This window comes from Amblyomma mixtum, chromosome 2 (assembly GCF_055824585.1).
Source record: "Amblyomma mixtum isolate Tamu chromosome 2, ASM5582458v1, whole genome shotgun sequence".
NCBI classification, from domain to species: Eukaryota; Metazoa; Arthropoda; class Arachnida; order Ixodida; family Ixodidae; genus Amblyomma; species Amblyomma mixtum.
The window spans coordinates 257,651,291-257,669,189 of record NC_143013.1 but is presented as its reverse complement, the minus strand read 5'-3'; the positions used below and the strand labels follow the sequence as shown (position 1 = coordinate 257,669,189).

The 17,899-nt window shown below is 48.8% G+C and overlaps 2 protein-coding genes across 3 annotated transcripts in view; one reads left to right on the top strand and one right to left on the bottom strand.

Moving 5' to 3' along the window:
- Positions 1-421: 421 nt before the first annotated feature.
- wbl (endoplasmic reticulum protein 29-like protein wbl) lies at positions 422-2,462 on the bottom strand. Its single transcript, XM_089569959.1, has 4 exons — positions 2,230-2,462; positions 1,899-2,037; positions 1,610-1,771; positions 422-1,115 (listed from the first exon to the last, which is right to left on the bottom strand). Exons 1-4 carry the CDS (start codon positions 2,329-2,331, stop codon positions 790-792), a joined length of 729 nt encoding a protein of 242 aa, XP_089426085.1. The 5' UTR covers positions 2,332-2,462; the 3' UTR covers positions 422-789.
- Positions 2,463-2,923: 461 nt separating this feature from the next.
- Positions 2,924-17,899, top strand: part of LOC149363657 (uncharacterized) — a 28,834-nt gene continuing 13,858 nt past the window's right edge. The window contains exons 1-3 of one of the 2 annotated variants that reach the window (XM_089573630.1): positions 2,924-3,090; positions 11,872-12,201; positions 13,535-13,975. In XM_089573630.1, coding sequence (XP_089429756.1) covers positions 2,932-3,090; positions 11,872-12,201; positions 13,535-13,975 — 930 coding nt within the window. In that variant the 5' untranslated portion in view covers positions 2,924-2,931. The remainder of the gene's footprint in view (positions 3,091-11,871; positions 12,202-13,534; positions 13,976-17,899) is intronic. The other variant, XM_089573631.1, reaches the window with a different exon arrangement.

Below are 17,899 nucleotides of genomic sequence, written 5' to 3'. Positions count from 1 at the left end.
TTCTTTCTGCAAACAGTTGCGTCCGCGAGGGCCGTTCGTAGATGCTTACCATTTCCCTTAAAAGCAGTCAATCACCTCAGCAGAGCCAACGGCCTACAGAAACACTGATATTAGCAGAGCACTGTGCGCACAGAGCCACAGTACAACCATCAGACCTGCAGGCCACAGTGTGTCAAAATGGGGGAATGACTGATGGGGTCACGTAAGGAGCCAAAGCCATACGTGCCAAGCTGTGGGTCTGAACCCTATGCATTTCTACAGCAGGATGTGTAGCAGCTGTGTTCTACAACCGGAAATGCAGGTACCATCACTCCAAAATTCTCGTTTTATGTCAACGGCTATAATATGTCAATAAAGCTAGCTTGCACCTGTGGCGAAAGAACAGCTCTTGAAAAGCAGGGATAAAGAAAGGAAACAAGGCTTGAACAAGAAACCTTTTATTTGTTTTTGCCTGAAAAACATTTGTCCATTGCGATTATGAAAAAAAAAAAATGACTCGAATTCACAGGTTTAACAAAAGGAGGTTCTGATTAAACAAAACCACGATGCACTCCCTCGACCGGCAGGGTGTACAAAAACAACTAGACTAGCAGCCACTGAGAGAAAAACGAGACCGGTTGAAAAGGAAAAGAATGCTCCCCTTTGAGGAGAGAGAGAAGAATGACAAGAGTTTCCAAACCCTCAAATGTTCATGACTTTCACTGGATGAAAAAAAGTCCACCACTTGCGAAGTAATGACATGTAAAATGGTGCGGAGAAAATACCCATGGTGTATGATGCACTACCTTCTCATAACTCGTCCTTGACGAAAGAGCCAATGATGTTGAGACGGCCCTGGAGTTCCTCCTTTTTGGCAGGAGTGATCTTTCCGTTGCGGATGTTTTTCACTCGTTCCGTCTCACTGTCAACAAAGCCCTTGCCCCTCTCGAGGACCTTCTGCATCATCTTGATGTAGACATCGGCAGACTTCTTGTCGGTGTCCTTCTCAAGAGACTCCTGAAGTTTCTTGGCCTCAGACAGAATACCTTCCTGCTTGGTCTTCTCTTCTTCCTTCATAAACTTAGCAGCCAGTTCATCAAACTGGGGTAGGCAGTGCTTCAGCTGCAACTTGATGCCTGCACAGGCAAATACAAATGCGTGTACAGCACAAGAGAACAACGATCGCATCCAGTGATCAATTGAATGGAATATGATATTAACGAAAAAAAAAAAGTTATGGCAGTGTTTGCGAGCAGGCAGCAGAGGCAGAGGAACAAGACAAGCTGCCAGAAAGAACATAGGACAAGAGCTGTCTCCTGTTCTTTCCAACATTTAAGTGTGTGCTACGAGCCCTGCGTGTACAGAATATAAACTTCCTTGCCAAAGTTGCGTTCTATACACTCTGAAAGTGCCAAATAAGCACCGACATGTGCTATAATCGGCAGCCGATCACCATGACCACTGAACTATTGCAGACCACGTTTGCACGTATCTGCCGGCGACGAAAATTAGAAGCACCGTTCTTGATCGGGAGACTTATCTAAGCGCCGGCAACCACGTAACCCCACAAACGAGGCCTTGCAAGTGAAAGCAGGAGCACGTTCTCTACGCAGCAAATGTGCGGCCTTACCAGAGTTTTTCTTGACGAAGGCCTTGATCTCGTCCGCCTTGAAGTCTCCCTTGAAAGTCACCGGCTCGTTCTGACCGGCGATAAACAGCTTCAGCACGGGGAAGTCGTCCTTCTTGACACCGAACCGTTCGGCGAGGTCCGCGTTTTCCTTGTCACCGTAATCTGCGGGCAAGGAAACGCAAGGGAGAACAGCAATGAGACAACAAGCTCTTTGCGCTGCATTGCTTCCTGGGAGGGGGACCTGAACACAAGCGACGCCGCCAAAGGGCGACAGCGAAGGGCTTCCTACCTTGCACACCAACTTCGGCGACCAGGAAATCTGGAGTGTTCTGGGACTCCTCGGCGACTTTCACAAACTCATCGTGCTTCTCTCCGTAAGGGTAGGTGACATCAAACTTGACCAGGGTTACCTTGAACTTGGGGACGATCTGAAATGGCAAAGAACAGCAGAAGCTTCAGTCGAGCAAAATGCACTAGACCGAGCTGAGACGCTCCGATTAGGCGCTAGAGCCACGAGCAGGCCCTCACCCTTATCTCAAACAGCACCTCGCCTCTAATAACTGCAATGAGCAAACGCGGCGGATGGCCATCGATGCTCAATTTGCTCGAGGAGCACATACCTTGTCGAATGTAGACGTCAGCAGGGAAACGCTGCCCTTCGTGCTTGAGGCATAAGCGGTGCTAGCAAGAGCCACAAGGAAGATGATAGACTTCAGCCACATATTGAACACGCACACAGGTCCGCAGGCACTAACAGAACTGAATCGAAGCGAATCAATCGTGGACAGTGAATATCACGGAACCTGGTCCGACGAACAAACTCAGCCGTCTTTGTTGTACTTCGGCGATTGGTCTGCAGGCAGAAACGTCGCGTCATTTGATTGGCCAGAGTAGCCCAAAGTCACGTGCCGTTGATGGCCTTGGCAATGCGGGTTTGATTAATATTTTTGTTTTTATTTCGCGCCTTATTTATTCACCGTGATGATTTTGCAAAAGTATAAATTATTTTATTCGAACAACGCCCAATACGCGTTAAACACGGCGCGTTTCGAAGCATTGGTTATCTGACTTGTAGCCCGCCAGAGTAACCGATTAACACATAAAAATACCAAAGTTAAGTTATTACGTGTCAGTATCGCGATGACAAATGAATGTTACAAATAAAACGGGCCAAGAATACGCATAAGCTTTGTTCATTTAATACGAATTATGCTGAAAGCAAGGCAAATGCAAACTGTCTTATCTAACCAATCATAGAGCAGTTTACAAATGATGGGACTTTCAGCCAATCATAAGGCAGCTTTTATTTCGGCGTATTCAAGATGGCAGCATGTTCCGAGCAGGAGATAGACGGGATCCTATCGACGGATTTACTCTCAAATTTTCCCGTTTCTCCTGCGCCGATTCCGAACAGTGAAGTGATCTCTAAGCATTCACGGACCAGGGAACGTAGCCTATCAAAGAAGGTCTCCAACAACGAGGTACAGTCCCACAGTTATTCTTTATTTGGTGGGTGTGTTTTGAGAAATTGTAGAGCTCAGAAGCAGGGTAGGCTTATGGGTTTTAGGCTTAAATCTGGAATTTAACCCAAAACTGCGCCTGGATCCGCGCAATTTCGGCCACTTCCGCACGCTAGCGGCCGTCCTCAGTGCCTTGGTTTGGTGCTGCCCGAGCGTTAACGCGTTCCGATACCGGCTGAGCGTTTTGAGCCGACGTTGATGTGGAGGGACCACCGCATCTGATCTCCCGAGTCATCGTATGGTTGCATCGTATTCCGTCATGCTTAGTTTTGGTCACGCCGAGAGACGAAAACGAGCGTGGTTTTTGCGCCGCGTACAGTTCCTCGCCCCACATTCGGTGAGTACGCGCGCTCGAAGGGTCAGCCGTCGCTTCGTACTGCGCGAGATAAACTAGTAGGCTTTTCTTTTCCTTATCGCTGTGTGCGCTCCCAGCGAGCGAGGTGACATTGGACGGTGCGGGCCGGATCGGCGTGTTGTGCGTAGCCTTTCCGCATTCGCGAGCACTGTTGCAGCACTGCAAGTGCCGGCAGGCAGGTGTCACCAGCCTGGTCTAGAATGCCACGCGCGGTTCGCGCATCCAGCGAGGCATCGCTAGCGGCAGTGTGATAGGCGCCGTCGTGGGTGTGTGCGATTGTCGTCTGCCCCCGAGCACCGGCGGCTTACGTGGTGTGATGATGACCGGGTATGTGCAACAAATCGTCCGTGTCTGGTTCGCGTTTCGCCCTTGGATTTGTGTAGGCCTAGTTAATTGACGAGCGCCATAATCTTTTTCCCGAAACCTTGGATATTCTCATTCTGCATCTTTGCCGGCTACGCAACGACGCCCAGGAGCCACGGCGTCGCCCCATATTTTTTTTTCTCGCCTTCCGCCGCAGTGGTGTGCGATGCCGTAGTAGCGGTCCGGTCACTCCCACGTGCTCGTTACCCATGTCGAGAGAAAAAAAACTGAGAAATACGAAAAAAGAAAAGCGGAGGCTGACCCTGATAATGCATTACTGCTTGAAAAAGAGAGGAAAGGAGTATTTCTCTTCTGGGTTTGAATTTTTTGTCAGAACCTGCCCCCGTTTTAAGTTTTTTTTTTTTTTTTCTCGCGTATGTCACCCATTCAGTTATTCTGAAACCTCGCCGACCTGCTTAGGCTTGCTGCGCGTGACCGCAGGCTTTCTTTTTTTCGTTTTTTTCCCCCCCGCTTGATCACGCATTTGTAAGGTTCGTACGCGGAACTTTAGATCAGCCATGGATTCGTGTCTGGTTAGCGTGAAGAATCAGCTGTCTGCCGTTCGCCACCCCTTGATCCAGCGATTGAGCCCGGTTAAGCGAGATAAAAAAAAAAAAAGGAACTACATTCAGTAGTAGGCACCTCTTATCTTTATCGCTGTAAATCACTGAGGCTTTGGGCGGGGGCCGTGCAACAGCAACCGATACGCCGATCGCCACCGCCCGTCTACACAGTCGAGAGCGAAGTCTTTGGAGTCATTCGCATGCCGTGCCAACTGTCTGCTGCCGCTTGTTGGTTGTTCGGCAATATACGGCCACGTCGGTCTGCCGGCGCCTGGTTTTTCGAAGCCGGGGGTCGCATTTTTGGCTGCCAGCCTCCTCCATTTTTTTTCTTTCTGGTCGTTTCCTCGCCTCCCCCCCTTTTTTTTTCCCCGAGCGTCGAAGTGCTTTCCTCTTAGCCTTGCATTGTGTGCTGTGCTCGGTGTCGGCTCCCGAGTGGAGGCGTTTTTCATTTTTTTTTTTTTCCGAGGCGCCGGCAGCGGTGGGGTGAGGGGAGATGCTTTACGAACGAAAGAAGTGTATTACACTGCCCGGCGCGGGCAGCTCGCACTTACTGGACTTCGCGTTGCGATTGAAAGACGTTGGTCGTAGTGCCCCCGCCCGTGTTTGGTGCGTTTTTTTGACAATTGGGTTAAGGAGCTTTGCATCGTGGGGGAAGCCGCACCGGAGTCGCACTTAGCCGAAGGTGAAAGTGCATCGTCGAGCTTCTTCCGATTTGGCGAGGAGAATGCTGTCTTTTTCGTTGTTGGTGAGGATCAACGAGCCGCGAAATGTAAAGGTGCGTTTCTGCGTATGCAAAAACTGTTTAACACAGTGCGGACCTCAAGGCTTGCGAGGGAATGTCGAGCATTTAAGTTCATTTCCGCCGTGCACTGTGACAAAATCGGTTAACTTTGGCCACCAGTTGCTTTGTTGGGGCATTATGGGAGCAGTGTAGCAGGGGGGAATGTTTCCGACGAGCAAAGTGTTTGCAGCTGAGGGTACCAGTTTGTGAATATTCTTGCTTCTTTATTTCACTCTGTCCTCGCGTTCTAGCCTCTTTTGAGAATGGGATCCCACCGGGCTACTTCAAGCATGAAATTCACTGTAAGCTCTGTGCAAGCCGTACTTAACGTCACTGCAATTATTCATGTTGTGTGTGGTTGCCTGGACTTGTGGACTTGTGTTGCACGTGCTGTGCGCCTAAATTGCTATTCGTAAAAGGGCGGCATAAAAGTACGCGTTTGTTCTTTGCTTTAATATCTTTTTGTTCAGTAGTTATCACTACTGAACAGTAGGTTTGAGTTAAAAGGGAACTTCCTTATGTTTCGCGGAAGTTTCAGAAAGTGTAGGTGTATGTGATGGGTGTGGCTTGTAGTTCGGCATGCTTGGAGCATTCAGTTTTCTTCCATCTCCAATATTTCCTTTCGAGCTAACAGGGAAATAATTCAGTGTACATTTACTGTACTTTGAGCAGAGGCGATTGCTACGCGTGCAGACTTTGCAGTCAAGTTTTCAGGCATTCATTCACTTGTATGTCAATGTCTGTGCACATGTTCTCAGCATTTGAGTTTTTGCGAGCTTGTCAGTTAGCTGCCTTTATTGCTGTAACCACTTGTTTCTTTTTACGTGATGGCGCAAGGCTCCCGGTGTGCAGAAAATCTGCCTTTGGTGTTGTGAGCAAAAAAACGGGATTGGTAGAAAATGTGGCCACGTCACGCATGGAGCAGCAGATTTGAAAAGTGAATAAAATGTTAAGAAAACTGGTGATGAGAAGGACACAGCAAGACTGGATTGTCACTGGACATTTAAGTATATAAAGTACATTAATTGCGCTGAAATTGGACTGGGTTGCGAGTCAGACGTGCTGCCGCTATGCCATGCAGGTACTTTTATGCGGCTTGGCTAAACTGGGAGTTGTATCTCTTGTGTGATCTTTGGTGCGATGATTGTGATAGTGAAAGGGGAAACAGTGTGTCTGTGGGTACTAACGCTGTTGCGTCAGCTTAGGTGTCACCCAAATTTTTTGTTCCTTTGGTTTTTGCTGCGAAGTGTACTGCTTGCTTTGTATTGTATTTTAAGTTAAGAGGAAGGGGGATGCCACTTGGTGCATATACACGGCTTGTCATTTAGTGTAGTTGTGGGAAATGTGTGGCAGGAATTGCCCATTACAGATTAGCTAGTGACACGGTAAGTTTGCACAGAATCCAACTTTGCCTCAGGCTATAATTTGAGGTCTGTCATATCTGTTAGCTGGGAAAATACCTGCGCTCACGTTGATGGCAAAAGTAGCCTTGACCATATGACAGTATTCTTTCCTGTGAGTCAGCTGCTGCCATCTGTATCTTATCATATGAGGGGATGCTTATCTTAGGGTCACCAAATGTGTGTTCACGAAAGTGTGCACAGCACTGAAGTGTATGAATATTCTTTGAGTATCATATTCCTGTGCTTCTTTGCATACTTTTTTTTGCTTCGCAAGAGTATTGAGTGGAGTCTGCAAATCCCAGGCTGTTACCTACTTATTTCTTGTTAGCCATGCTTAGTTGTGGGTTTTTAAACACACTAAGGGGCATTTAAATCTAAGGGTAGTATTAGCGGTTCCGTGGCAAGTGAGGAAAGCTTGGAGCAGCATCCTTAAAGGGGCCCAGAAACACAATCTTAGTTAACTGTTTTGCCTGTTGATTGCATACAGTGAATTATAATGGTGCTATTAGCTTCGGTAATACCGCATATATTCCGTTTTTTAATATTTCAGTGTCCTCCCAAAAACAACTTCATGGCTCTGATGGTGTCGCCACACAGTGGTGGGTTTTTAGCAGCGGATATGACATCACCTGGCGCGAGCTTGATGATCGGACAAACAGTAAATATACTGCAAATTGTGTGAATAAATACACATTTTGCACCTGTCTGCGTTTTATATTAGATCAACAAAAACAATTTGTTTGTCTTAGATAAAAGCCCTGCAAAGCAAGTAAAATAAAAATACACTACCAGGGGCGCTCTGGCATGGAAACGACGCTGCCAGTCTCGGCAAAAACGAGTTACAGGGAGCAGGCAACCATGGAGTGCAAACTTCCGCGACGTGCTCTGGCTGGCTGTTTTGATTGGTTGCGCCAGGTGCCGTCATTGGGAGAGCGAAATAGGAGCGGGAAGCCCCGCCAAAATCGAGTTGAGGGCAGCGTTTTGTTTGCTTGTATTTTGAAATTCCTCCACTGAATAACTCCCGTTCCTGTGCATTGATTCCTGTAATTCTTTTTAAGTCAGCATCTGTGTGACATAAAGAACCCACCTGAAGTATAGCCGGTATCTCCCCAAGCAGTGTTTCGCAGCCCCTTTAATGAATGACTTAGGATGGATAGCTTCTCTGAACTCTGTGCATGGAGTTTTCAATTTTAATGTGTCTTAACTAGTGTAATGCTGTTTGATGCCGTGGGTGGTCAGGTATGGAGTTTCCACTTCTACTGCATACGCAAAATTTTTTGTGGTCTTCTAAGTGTGACTGGGAATGTTGTGGGAAGTAGCCCCCCCCCTCTACTTGGTCTCTGCTTTTTCGTTTTTGTACGTGTGAGTTTGATTAACAGAGTAAGGTAATGATGGCTTCCATGGTTGTGAATGTTTCTTCCCTTGCTATAATATCCCTCCGGGGGGGGGTCAGCAAAAGACTAGTTCTAATGCACAGCTGTTAGGTGTGTGCATATGCTGCATGAGGTCCTCGCAGTATGAAATATAAAATAACTGTGCTCGCCGATACATGGCCAAATGAGGGAGTACAGGTAGAAGCAGCATAAAAGAACACTAAGGACGTCTACATGAACCCGACAGAGTCGAGTCGAGTTTGCTTGTCGAGTAAAAAACCAGTTGTCGGGTTCATGTAAACGCTGTCGGGTCGAGTAAAATAAGCGGCGGAGCGAGTCGAGTTAACTCGCCTGCAGGGGGTAGGTTAACTCGCTTGACCCGCCTTTCTAAAAGCATGTCGGGTAACTCTCGGAAAGCTTCCGGTCATGTGATCAGTCGACCAAAATGGCAGCCGTCGTCAGCCCCCGCGCAATGTCTACTCGCGCTTCTTGGACCGCGACCGGGAAGTGGAATGCTTCCTTGGCCTGATCAACGAAAAGAAAGTCAGTGAGGCGCTCGACAGCCGACGGCAGCGGAATCAAAAGGGTCATGAAATAAAGCTGATGGAGATTAAGGATTACGATCAAGAGAGCAGTCGACACGGCCATCACGAACGCGCGGGAAAACTCGGGCCAAGAACCGGAACCGGAATTGCCGGAAGCTTGCACGATAACTGCGAACCTCGACGCTAGGTGCCGCTGCGATGCTTACGCGCTTGAACCGAGTTCATGTAGACACCAAGCGGGGCGAGTCAGTGGCGAGTCGCGTAACCCGACGCTGACTCGACCCGGTCCTGTCGGGTTCATGTAAACAGGGCTACTGGAGCCCATGGCGACAAGGGCTGATCATCGTACTTGTGGCTGTTGTAAAAATTGGAAGGACACCCTGTTGCAAGTACAACGGGTGCCTTTCCAGTTTTAGGAGCAGCAAGAATTTTAATGGTGCCTTCAATTTCAAAGGAGGTGAACGCATTGAGCAAGCACTTTGGCGTACATAGCTGCTGCGCCACTTTCTAGAGCAGGTAGCTTGACGGCATGTGACACTAGTGTAAGGAATGTGTAACCAGTGGTTGGTTATCACCGGAACCATCTAGATAATAGTTACTGTGGGACGGGGAGAGTATGGCGGGAGTGTGGGAAGGTGTTCCCGGAGGATGGTTACCACTGGAACCATCCGGAAGGGGGTTACCTTGAGAGGAGGGCGTGGAGAGAGTGTAAGAAGGCTTGGCTGGTGGGTGGTTGCCAGGGGAACCATACAGAATAGTTATCCTCGAAGGAGGAGGATGTGGCGAGAGTAAGAAGGTGCAACTGTTAGGTTGTTGCCACGGGAACCAGCCGGATGGTAGTTACCCTGGAAGGTGGATGTTTACCAGTGCTGTCCTGTGTACTGCTTCTTGTGTTCACATTTTCGTTGCTGGTTACATTGCTTGATCGATGCCAACTAAAGCGCATGGTTACCTTGTTGAAGGTGTTCATCACTGGAACAGTCTGGAAGGTTGCCATGGAAGGAGGAGGGTGTGGCAAGAACATAGGAAATCTTAGCCGGAGGGTGGTTACCATGGAAAGAGGAAGGTGTATGGGGACAGTGTAAGGTGCGAGCTGAGGGTGTTTGGAACGAGAGCCACGCAGATGGTAGGTGCCCTGGAAGGAGGAGGAGGAGGGTATGGCGACAAGCGCAGGAGTGCATAACTGAAGGGTGGTTGTAACAGGGGAACCATGCGGAGGGTGGTTACCATGGGAGGAGGGAGGGTATGACAAGAGCAAGAGGAATGTAGCACAGTTCATCTGCGGTAACTGCTGCGAAACACGCTGTCCAAGGAGCGGTTCATCGGTGGCGCTTGTACGCCTTGAACGGCGGGTAGCAGTTGAAAAATGAGTTTATAGAAAACTAAAAAGTGCTCTTAAGGGCTGTCACTGAATCTCGTGTTACCAAGTGGTAACCGTCCGTCAATTTTTATTGCACAGTACCAAATGGACAAATAGAAGTTGGTTTGTATGGATAAGGTACCGCTTTCTGATTGCAAAGGGGCCACCCTCCCCGAAAAATAGCTCATAAGCTACAAAAGTAAAAAAAAAAAGAAATCTACCACTGTTGCCCTCACTGATTTCACAGGAAGATGCGTGTGTTCGCACGGATTTTTGGGTGCGTATCCCAGAGGCTATGCTACCCCCATTCATTTCCAAACAGTGGCAACCCACACTTTTCCATAAGAACGTTGAGAGTTTGAAGGGACGACAGGAAGACGTTGAAATCCAAACAAGGGCAAATTTCTACAATAGGGGGCTGGAGACAAAACTAAACTAAGGCCACTTTTTTTTCTCTCAAATGCTGCTAGGAGTCTCATCTAGCATTCACTGGGATGAGCTTTTCTTCAACAACCTTAGTGATTGTTTGCGCGACGATTACAAATTGTTGGTTGTTCTCACCAGTGTTCTAGGTGAGATCAAGGTGCTGCTTCTCCTTTTTAAGTTTTTCTTTTGTGAGAAGACTGTGCACCAGCCTGGGGCATACTAGTTTATTACAGTCAACGTGAAGGGGACAACTGGACATTGGCAATAAGGGAGCAATTACTCATTGACGTCCACCCAAGCGCAGCCATACGGCTACGAAGGAAAGCTATACAGCTTTCTCAGAAACCTCGCAGTTAAAAAAAAATTCATCCTGGTCCGGTGTTCGAACCCGGGACCACCGCTTCACCGGAGCAGTCGCTCTACCAATTGAGCTAACCGGGACGGCAAGCTTATGGTAGGGCGAGAGCGAATTGACCAATAACTCGAAGAACAGTGTTGGTCAAATGTTTAGGGGAATCCCCCAAGGTGGCGTAGATTTGTAATAAGGGAACAATTACCCATTGACATCCATCCATTGGCATTTGATCAACACTGTTCCCACTTCGAGTTATTGATCAATTCGCTCTCGCCCTACCATAAGCTTGCCGTCCTGGTTAGCTCAATTAGTAGAGCGACTGCTCCGGTGAAGCGGTGGTCCCGGGTTCGAACCCCGGACCAGGACGAATTTTTCTTTTAACTGCGATGTAAGGGATCGTTAGTGTACGCGGGGTCATCGGAACGCGGTTGGGGGCGCTCAAAGCGAAGCGTCTCCTTTCTTGGAATGCGGCCGCTCGCGAATGCGCCGGGAGGTACGGGTGTCCACCGCTCCGCGGTACCGATTCGCGCACGTGCTGGCACTAATGTGTATTTGTGTTTGTTTTATCTTTATTTTGTGGTGGAGAGGGTGATTTACCCTACGGTAGTTGGAGGGCTGGCCATGCTCTCGATTAGCGAATCATATGAAGAGTCTAGAATGATTGGGTGCTCCCAAATGTGGGCCGGGCCTTGAGGTCTTTAAAACCAGGCTCCGGCGCCAGAAAAAAGGTTCTGCGCTAAGGTGAGATGCTATGCATCTTCGGCTACGCCGAGTAGGGGCCTCCCCTAGTGTTAGCTAGTTCCACCTTTTTGTTGTTTTGCATCTTTTTGCTCTTTAATTTGTCTCTAGTGCCTGAACTTGTATCTATTGTAAATTGCTGTACATAAACTGTACATAAGTTTTCCCTTTTTCCCTGCATCTCTACTCATCGAGAGACTGTCTCTGACGGGGCACCCCTGGTGCGAAGGAACGCTTCAGTCAAGTGAACAAACCGTCCCCTTTCCTTCGTAGCCGTATGGCTGCGCTTGGGTGAATGTCAATGAGTAATTGCTCCCTCATTACAAATCTACTCCGCCTTGGGGGATTCCCCTAAACATTTGATCAACACTGGACATTGGCACTGGGAATCCGCAACCGATGTGTTTGAGGCACGTGTGCTGCACCTGCTGTTGTTGTGTGCAGAGTCAAGAGCGGGGCGTTTGTGTGTGTGCTGTGCAGAGGCTAAGCAGCAGCGGCAGCAGCAGTGGCGGCGTGGCGAAGGGGCCGTCCCAGCAGTGGCGGGCGGAGGAGGAGGGTGGCGGAGGGGAGCAGGACATCACCCAGCTCTCGGACGACGCCTTTGAGAGCGTGCTGCGGGAGCTGGTGGAGTGCAAGCCGCAGGCACGCTCAAGCTCGCTGGTGCGCAGCCTGCGCCGCGAGGTGCGCGACCAGGAGGAGCTGTTTGATGGCTCACGGCACACGCTGCCCCTGCTCTCCTCGTCCGCCTCTTCCGGAGGGCACCACCAGCCGCGCCACCACCACAGGCCGGGGGGCTCTGTCTCGCTCCAGGTGTGTGCCATCCCTAGCAAGGAGTGTTTAGAGGCACCCCGAAGGTGATTGAAGGGGCTGTTGGGCAGGGGGCTGTCATATTTTTACAGGGTGTTTCACCTAAGACTTTCTGCAATTTTTAAAAATAAGCTATTTGAATTAGATGCGCGCTTTTTCTGGCATGGCATTGTCAGTGGTGTAGTGCATCATAATGCAGCTAAGACATGCTAACTAGCAGGCTTGTTAACCAATATTTAAGAGTTAACTTTTAAACTATTACTGTTGGGTTCCTTAATTATTGAGAGGCATGCAGCCCACCGTAAGTAATGTCCATATCCGTTTTTAGAATTTCGAGAACACGATTATCCTCGGCGCTGTGACCCAACAAATTTCGCCTACATAGCGCCAAAATACATGCGGTTTGAGAAGCTTGCAGGCAAAGCAACCTCTCCAGTGAACCTAACTCGTCGAAATAGCCAAAATTTGTTGGGCCACAGTGCCGAGGATAATCGTGTTCTCGAAATTCTAAAAACGGATATGGACATTACTTACGGTGGGCTGCATGCCTCTCAATAATTAAGGAGCCCAACGGTAATAGTTTAAAAGTTAACTATTAAATATTGGTTAACAAGCCTGCTAGTTAGCACGTCTTAGCTGCATTATGATGTACTACACCACTGACAATGCTATGCCAGAAAAAGCGCGCATCTAATTCAAATAGCTTATTTTTAAAAATTGCAGAAAGTCTTAGGTGAAACACCCTGTATAATGACAAGGGATAAGTTAAGAAAGTTTTGGTGACTGCGTACGGAGCTTTACTGCTTTAGGCGTCCACATATGAGCGCCATAAGAAATGCATTGCAGCGGCTCGTTTTGATAACTGACTCGTGGCTTTACGCCAGTGTATTGTTGCCCCGCCGTGCTGGCTCAGTGGTTAAGGCGCTGACGTGGGTTCGATCCCGGCTGTGGCGGCTGAATTTCGATGGAGGCGAAATTCTAGAGGCCCGTGTACTGTGCAATGTCAGGGCACGTTAAAGAACCCCAGGTGGTCGAAATTTCCGGAGCCCTTCACTACGGCGTCCCTCATAGCCTTGAGTCGCTTTGGGACGTTAAACCCCCATAAACCAAACCAAACCAAGCCAGTGTATTGCTGCAGACGGTCCTTAAGGAGGGCTCTTATCCAGAACTAGGCGTCCCCAATCAGGCTTGATTCAGTAATGCACTCAGCTTCATTGTATCTTAGCCTAGAGCTGGCCTCTGTTATTGCCGCTGAATGGCTCTAACCAGGTAACCGATGCGCATTAGAGAGCCCCTGTTCCAAAGCAGTGACGTTGTGTTGTCTCTCTCGGCCTAGGACCTGGCCAGCTCTCCCATGCCGTCGTCCAGTCTGGCACGGCCCCGTGGGGGAGGTGTGCCGAACCCAGCTGGCCGCGGAATGAGGCAGGTGACCGGATCACGCCTCGTGGAAACCCGCGTGGGACGCCTCGACTACAACAGTGAAGCGTCGGTAGGCGGCGGGGGAGGCGGTGGCGAAGCATCGCATGCAGCAGCGGCCACCTCTGACGAAGACCAGTCGAGCGCGGCGGCAGCAGCGGCTGCGTTCTGCCGGGTTGACGAGCCCTCCTCGGTCAAGATGCCCCTTCTGGTCAGGCCCAAGGTTGACCTGGAGCTGGTGACCATGAAGAACGGCAGCATCTTTGCCAACGATGACAACGAGGTGGCGGCACAGGACCACTCTGCCACCCGCCGCATCACTGCTGCATTCGACCATCACCACACCTTCATCACTGCAAAGGTGCGGGAGTGTGTGTGAGCTGGTCCTGGTAGTGAAGAGGGTAGGGAAGAGCTGAATTCGAGTAGATTTGTTATTCCTGGCCTTTATTCCAGCACGTAATTCCTTGTAGTAGAGCTATGGTGGGACATTTAAACGTTCACTCCTTTTGTTGTACCTTTGATAATGGTGAGGCTGTGTAAAAGACTAAGAATTGCCTCTGCCCACATCGTTGCAGTCGAATGGGAGCTGGAAGCCTGTGGTGACAGCTTTCAGATGGGCTTGTTTGACCTGTAAGCCTGCAAGCAGTCTCCTTGCACTCGATAAACCTCGATGCAGTAAAACCTCGATATTTTGAACTGTTGATTCAAAGAATTTCTGCAAATTCCGTGACTTCAAGTGTAAACTTAACCAGATAACTTGAGCCGGAGGCCTGAACCAGGCTGGGCTGTTCGAAGAGCTGGGATGCTACGCCTGAATGCAAGATCCAGGTTTCGCAGTGAACCTTGTAAAGCTATAAGTTCTTCAGAGCCGGGAGGCAACGCCGACGCTTGATAGGTGAAGTGCCTCAACTCCAGCACTCCCAGAACACAAAAAATATGGCTCGCGGATCGTTGAAGCGTGGCCCGGCAAAAGAGAAGACTTGCATCACTACAGTGCAGCAGGGGACACTGGTTTGCACTCAGTTTGCACTGGCCGCTACGTAATGAGTCCTTTGGACAGCTGTCATGCTTAGAACATGCACCGCAACCACCTGTGCAAAAGTGAATGTGGTAGTAGGCAGATACCACAACCACCCCTCAGCTACAGGCTGCACACATTTTAGGGTTCATTAAAAACGACTCGCTGCCTTGTACAAGTGAGGCGGTTCTTTGTGCAAATGTTGTGGACCCCTTAATTGTTGCACAGTTGCCTGGCTGATTGTGTTCGAACCAGTGTAAGATTTACCACAAAGCTGTTTGTCGCAACTCGAGTCAGCCGTGAATCTGCTATCGAGCCATCAACGAGCACATACATGGGCGTCTATTGTGGGGCTTGTTTGTGGAGTCCATGGCATTTACCATGGGAATGGGCACGCGCTGCACTGAATGTGCGGGCCAGGCACCTTGTGATCCCCTCGAATCGAAGACTCAATTGAAGGGAGTTGACTATGTAGCATTGGGCACACACTTGCATCATATCCTATTAATTGTCGTGACTTGATATATCTAATAGAGCACTTGCTTCATACAGCATACATAGTGAAACCTGGGAAGCAACTCTTGAGGATCTTGGGGGCAACTGAATAATTCGCGGATTTTTCTGGGGAGATTTCTGAGCGGTTGCCTTAACTTTTGGTGGGGAAGTGCGTACCTTGAAGGGGTTCTTAAGCGCCTTCTGAGGAGTGTACATTAACTCTATCAATATTTAGATTTAATTTCGATGAAGGCGAAATTCTAGAGGCCCGTGTACTGTGCGATGTCAGTGCACGCTAAAGATCCCCAGGTGGTCGAAATTTCCGGAGCCCTCCACTACGGCGTCCCTCATAGCCTGAGTTGCTTTGGGACGTTAAACCCCAATAAACCATAAAATTTAGATTCTCTCTTCATGAACTCCTGAGCCAGATAATGCACTTCTATACACCTTTCCAACCTGGGCGCTGCCATATTGTTTCCGGCGGCGGAACCGGTTTCTAGCAGTCCAGAGAGGAGGCGTTTCGCCGCTTCCACCGTGCTAGCGGGAGGTGCCCACTGCAGTCCAGGGAACAATATGGCAGCGCCCAGGGAGCCCTTTTTGGAAAGGTCTATACGCAGCAGAGAACCCACAATCGCGCATGAAAGTTGGGAGTCCTTTCCGGCGACTTTTTCTTGCTCACGCCCTCCTCCGTCGCATGCTGCTGCTGCATAATTCTGTGGAGAGATGGCTATTAGTAAGATACTTACAGGTGTCAGGCAGTTACCATGGCTGTACGAGTCTGCAGTGTCGCTGCAACGAGTCAGGAAACTCCGCCTCTGGGGGATTCCCACGGTGGGCTTGCAGTAGGAGCATGGACCTTTGAGCGTGCAAAAAGTGGTGAGGTGCGAGGGAAAGGCATGAAGACACTGAAATTAAAATTTTGACTACAGATAACTCGGCTTCTACGAAACAGATTGAAAAGAATTCTTTCTGGAGGATATTAGTGAAGTGGCGTTCTCCCAAATTTTCCTTGTCTCTCTTTCGAATGATGCGAAAGACTTTGGTAAGCATGGACTTGCCTGTACTAAGTGATGAATTTATATTGAATTTCTTCTCTCGTATAGGGTTTTGGTTTCAGTAACTGATTGGCGGTTATGACATCAGTGGTAACTATGAGGTCACAGGAGGAATACAAAAGCTGCACCTGTAATAGCGAACAGGTATTACAGTCTTACCTCAGTAATTAAATTTCACTGCACAGGAGAAAATTTTCTAATTAAATGAATGTCGAATTATCAGGGAGACTAAAAAAAGGGCAAAACAGTCTCCCACATCAGCCTACCTTGATTTCTTGAAAAAATCTAATTGTTCATTGCTTCGTGTAAGAAATTTGCGGAGAAATAACTTTTGCAGTCTGCCAAGTGATACAGTGCGTGTGCATTGTTGGATGAAAATGCACACTTGTCCTCTGGGACACTCTTGGCATCAACAGTATCTTAACATGCGCACGGACACACCGCGAAGAAAAGCGCACCAAAATGTACATGTTATAGGGAGGTTATTCTTGTAGTAACGCTCAAAGGGCTAGAAGCAGTAGTCTCTTTCGAGCACCTGCATGCCAGCCCTGAAAAATTTAGTGGGACCCGCACCCATAGACACCCTTGCATGTGTTTTTGACGGTTTGACCCCCTACTGATGACTGGCGTAAGTTGAGCCTACCAGTTCTGTGCTAGATCTGGCGCAGATTCGAACTCGGTCAGTCCCGCACTTGAGTAATAATTTGGAGGCCCTTCAGTCGTTGCCCTAGAAACCACCTCCTCACTGAGTGTCACAGCGACACAATGCTGGGAAAACACCTTTTGCTATCGCATAGCAGTCTGAGCTGTAACCCCCAACCTGCATTGTGATGAGTGGGCTACAATGCGGGTTTGGGCCAGAGGGGACAAAGACTAGTCTTCTAGACGGAGGAGTATTTATTGCTCTCGAGCAGTTACTCTGCAACACATCCACCACCAGCACAGCGAGGTAGTGTTCCCGCTCGCATACGGGCTGCAAAACGAGAAAGGGGAGATAAGCAGTCGGCCCACCTTGCGTGGATCAGTGTGACTGTTAGTCATGCGCAGTGTCCAGGTGAATCTGTGGCGGTAGTGGTCCCATAGATGTCCTGCCCGTGTGCATGCATGATTACCCGCCAAAAAGTGGCCTCGATTTGGCTGTTTACACTTTTAGCACACTATACTCCGTTTCATACATAGCAGGCAACGCTGCGAAGGTTGCTGAAGTAGTGCGTCCGGGAAACCATATTACCGTATTTTCTGGTGTATAAGACGCGCCTTTTTTTCAATAATCTTGCTGGTGCGTCCTATACAAGGGTGCGTCTTATATGTGAATTTTTCGGTTTTTTTTTTTGCGAGTTCAGAAATTACTTAGGCTCATGTTCAAGCTTTTTTCACCGAAAAAATATCGCTACCAATAACGCGATTGTAACATGGTTAATGTTTGAATACCGGTACCGCCATGCGCAACATTTTTAGGTGAACTTTATCATGAAACGGCTGGGATGACGACTTCTGGGACCACAAACACATGGCTGTTTTGGAGGCCCCAAGCAAAAGTAATGTGAAATGCCAAAAGATGGCGACAATCGCGCTTGCCATTTTCAAGACAAGCCGGCATTCTTTTTTAGTCACCCTTCGCAACTTTGTTTGCTCCGTGTACGTCGTGCGAAATGTTTCAGCAGCTTTGCCTCCCGAAATGGGCGAACTTTCTGATAGCGCATCCGAAGATGAAGAC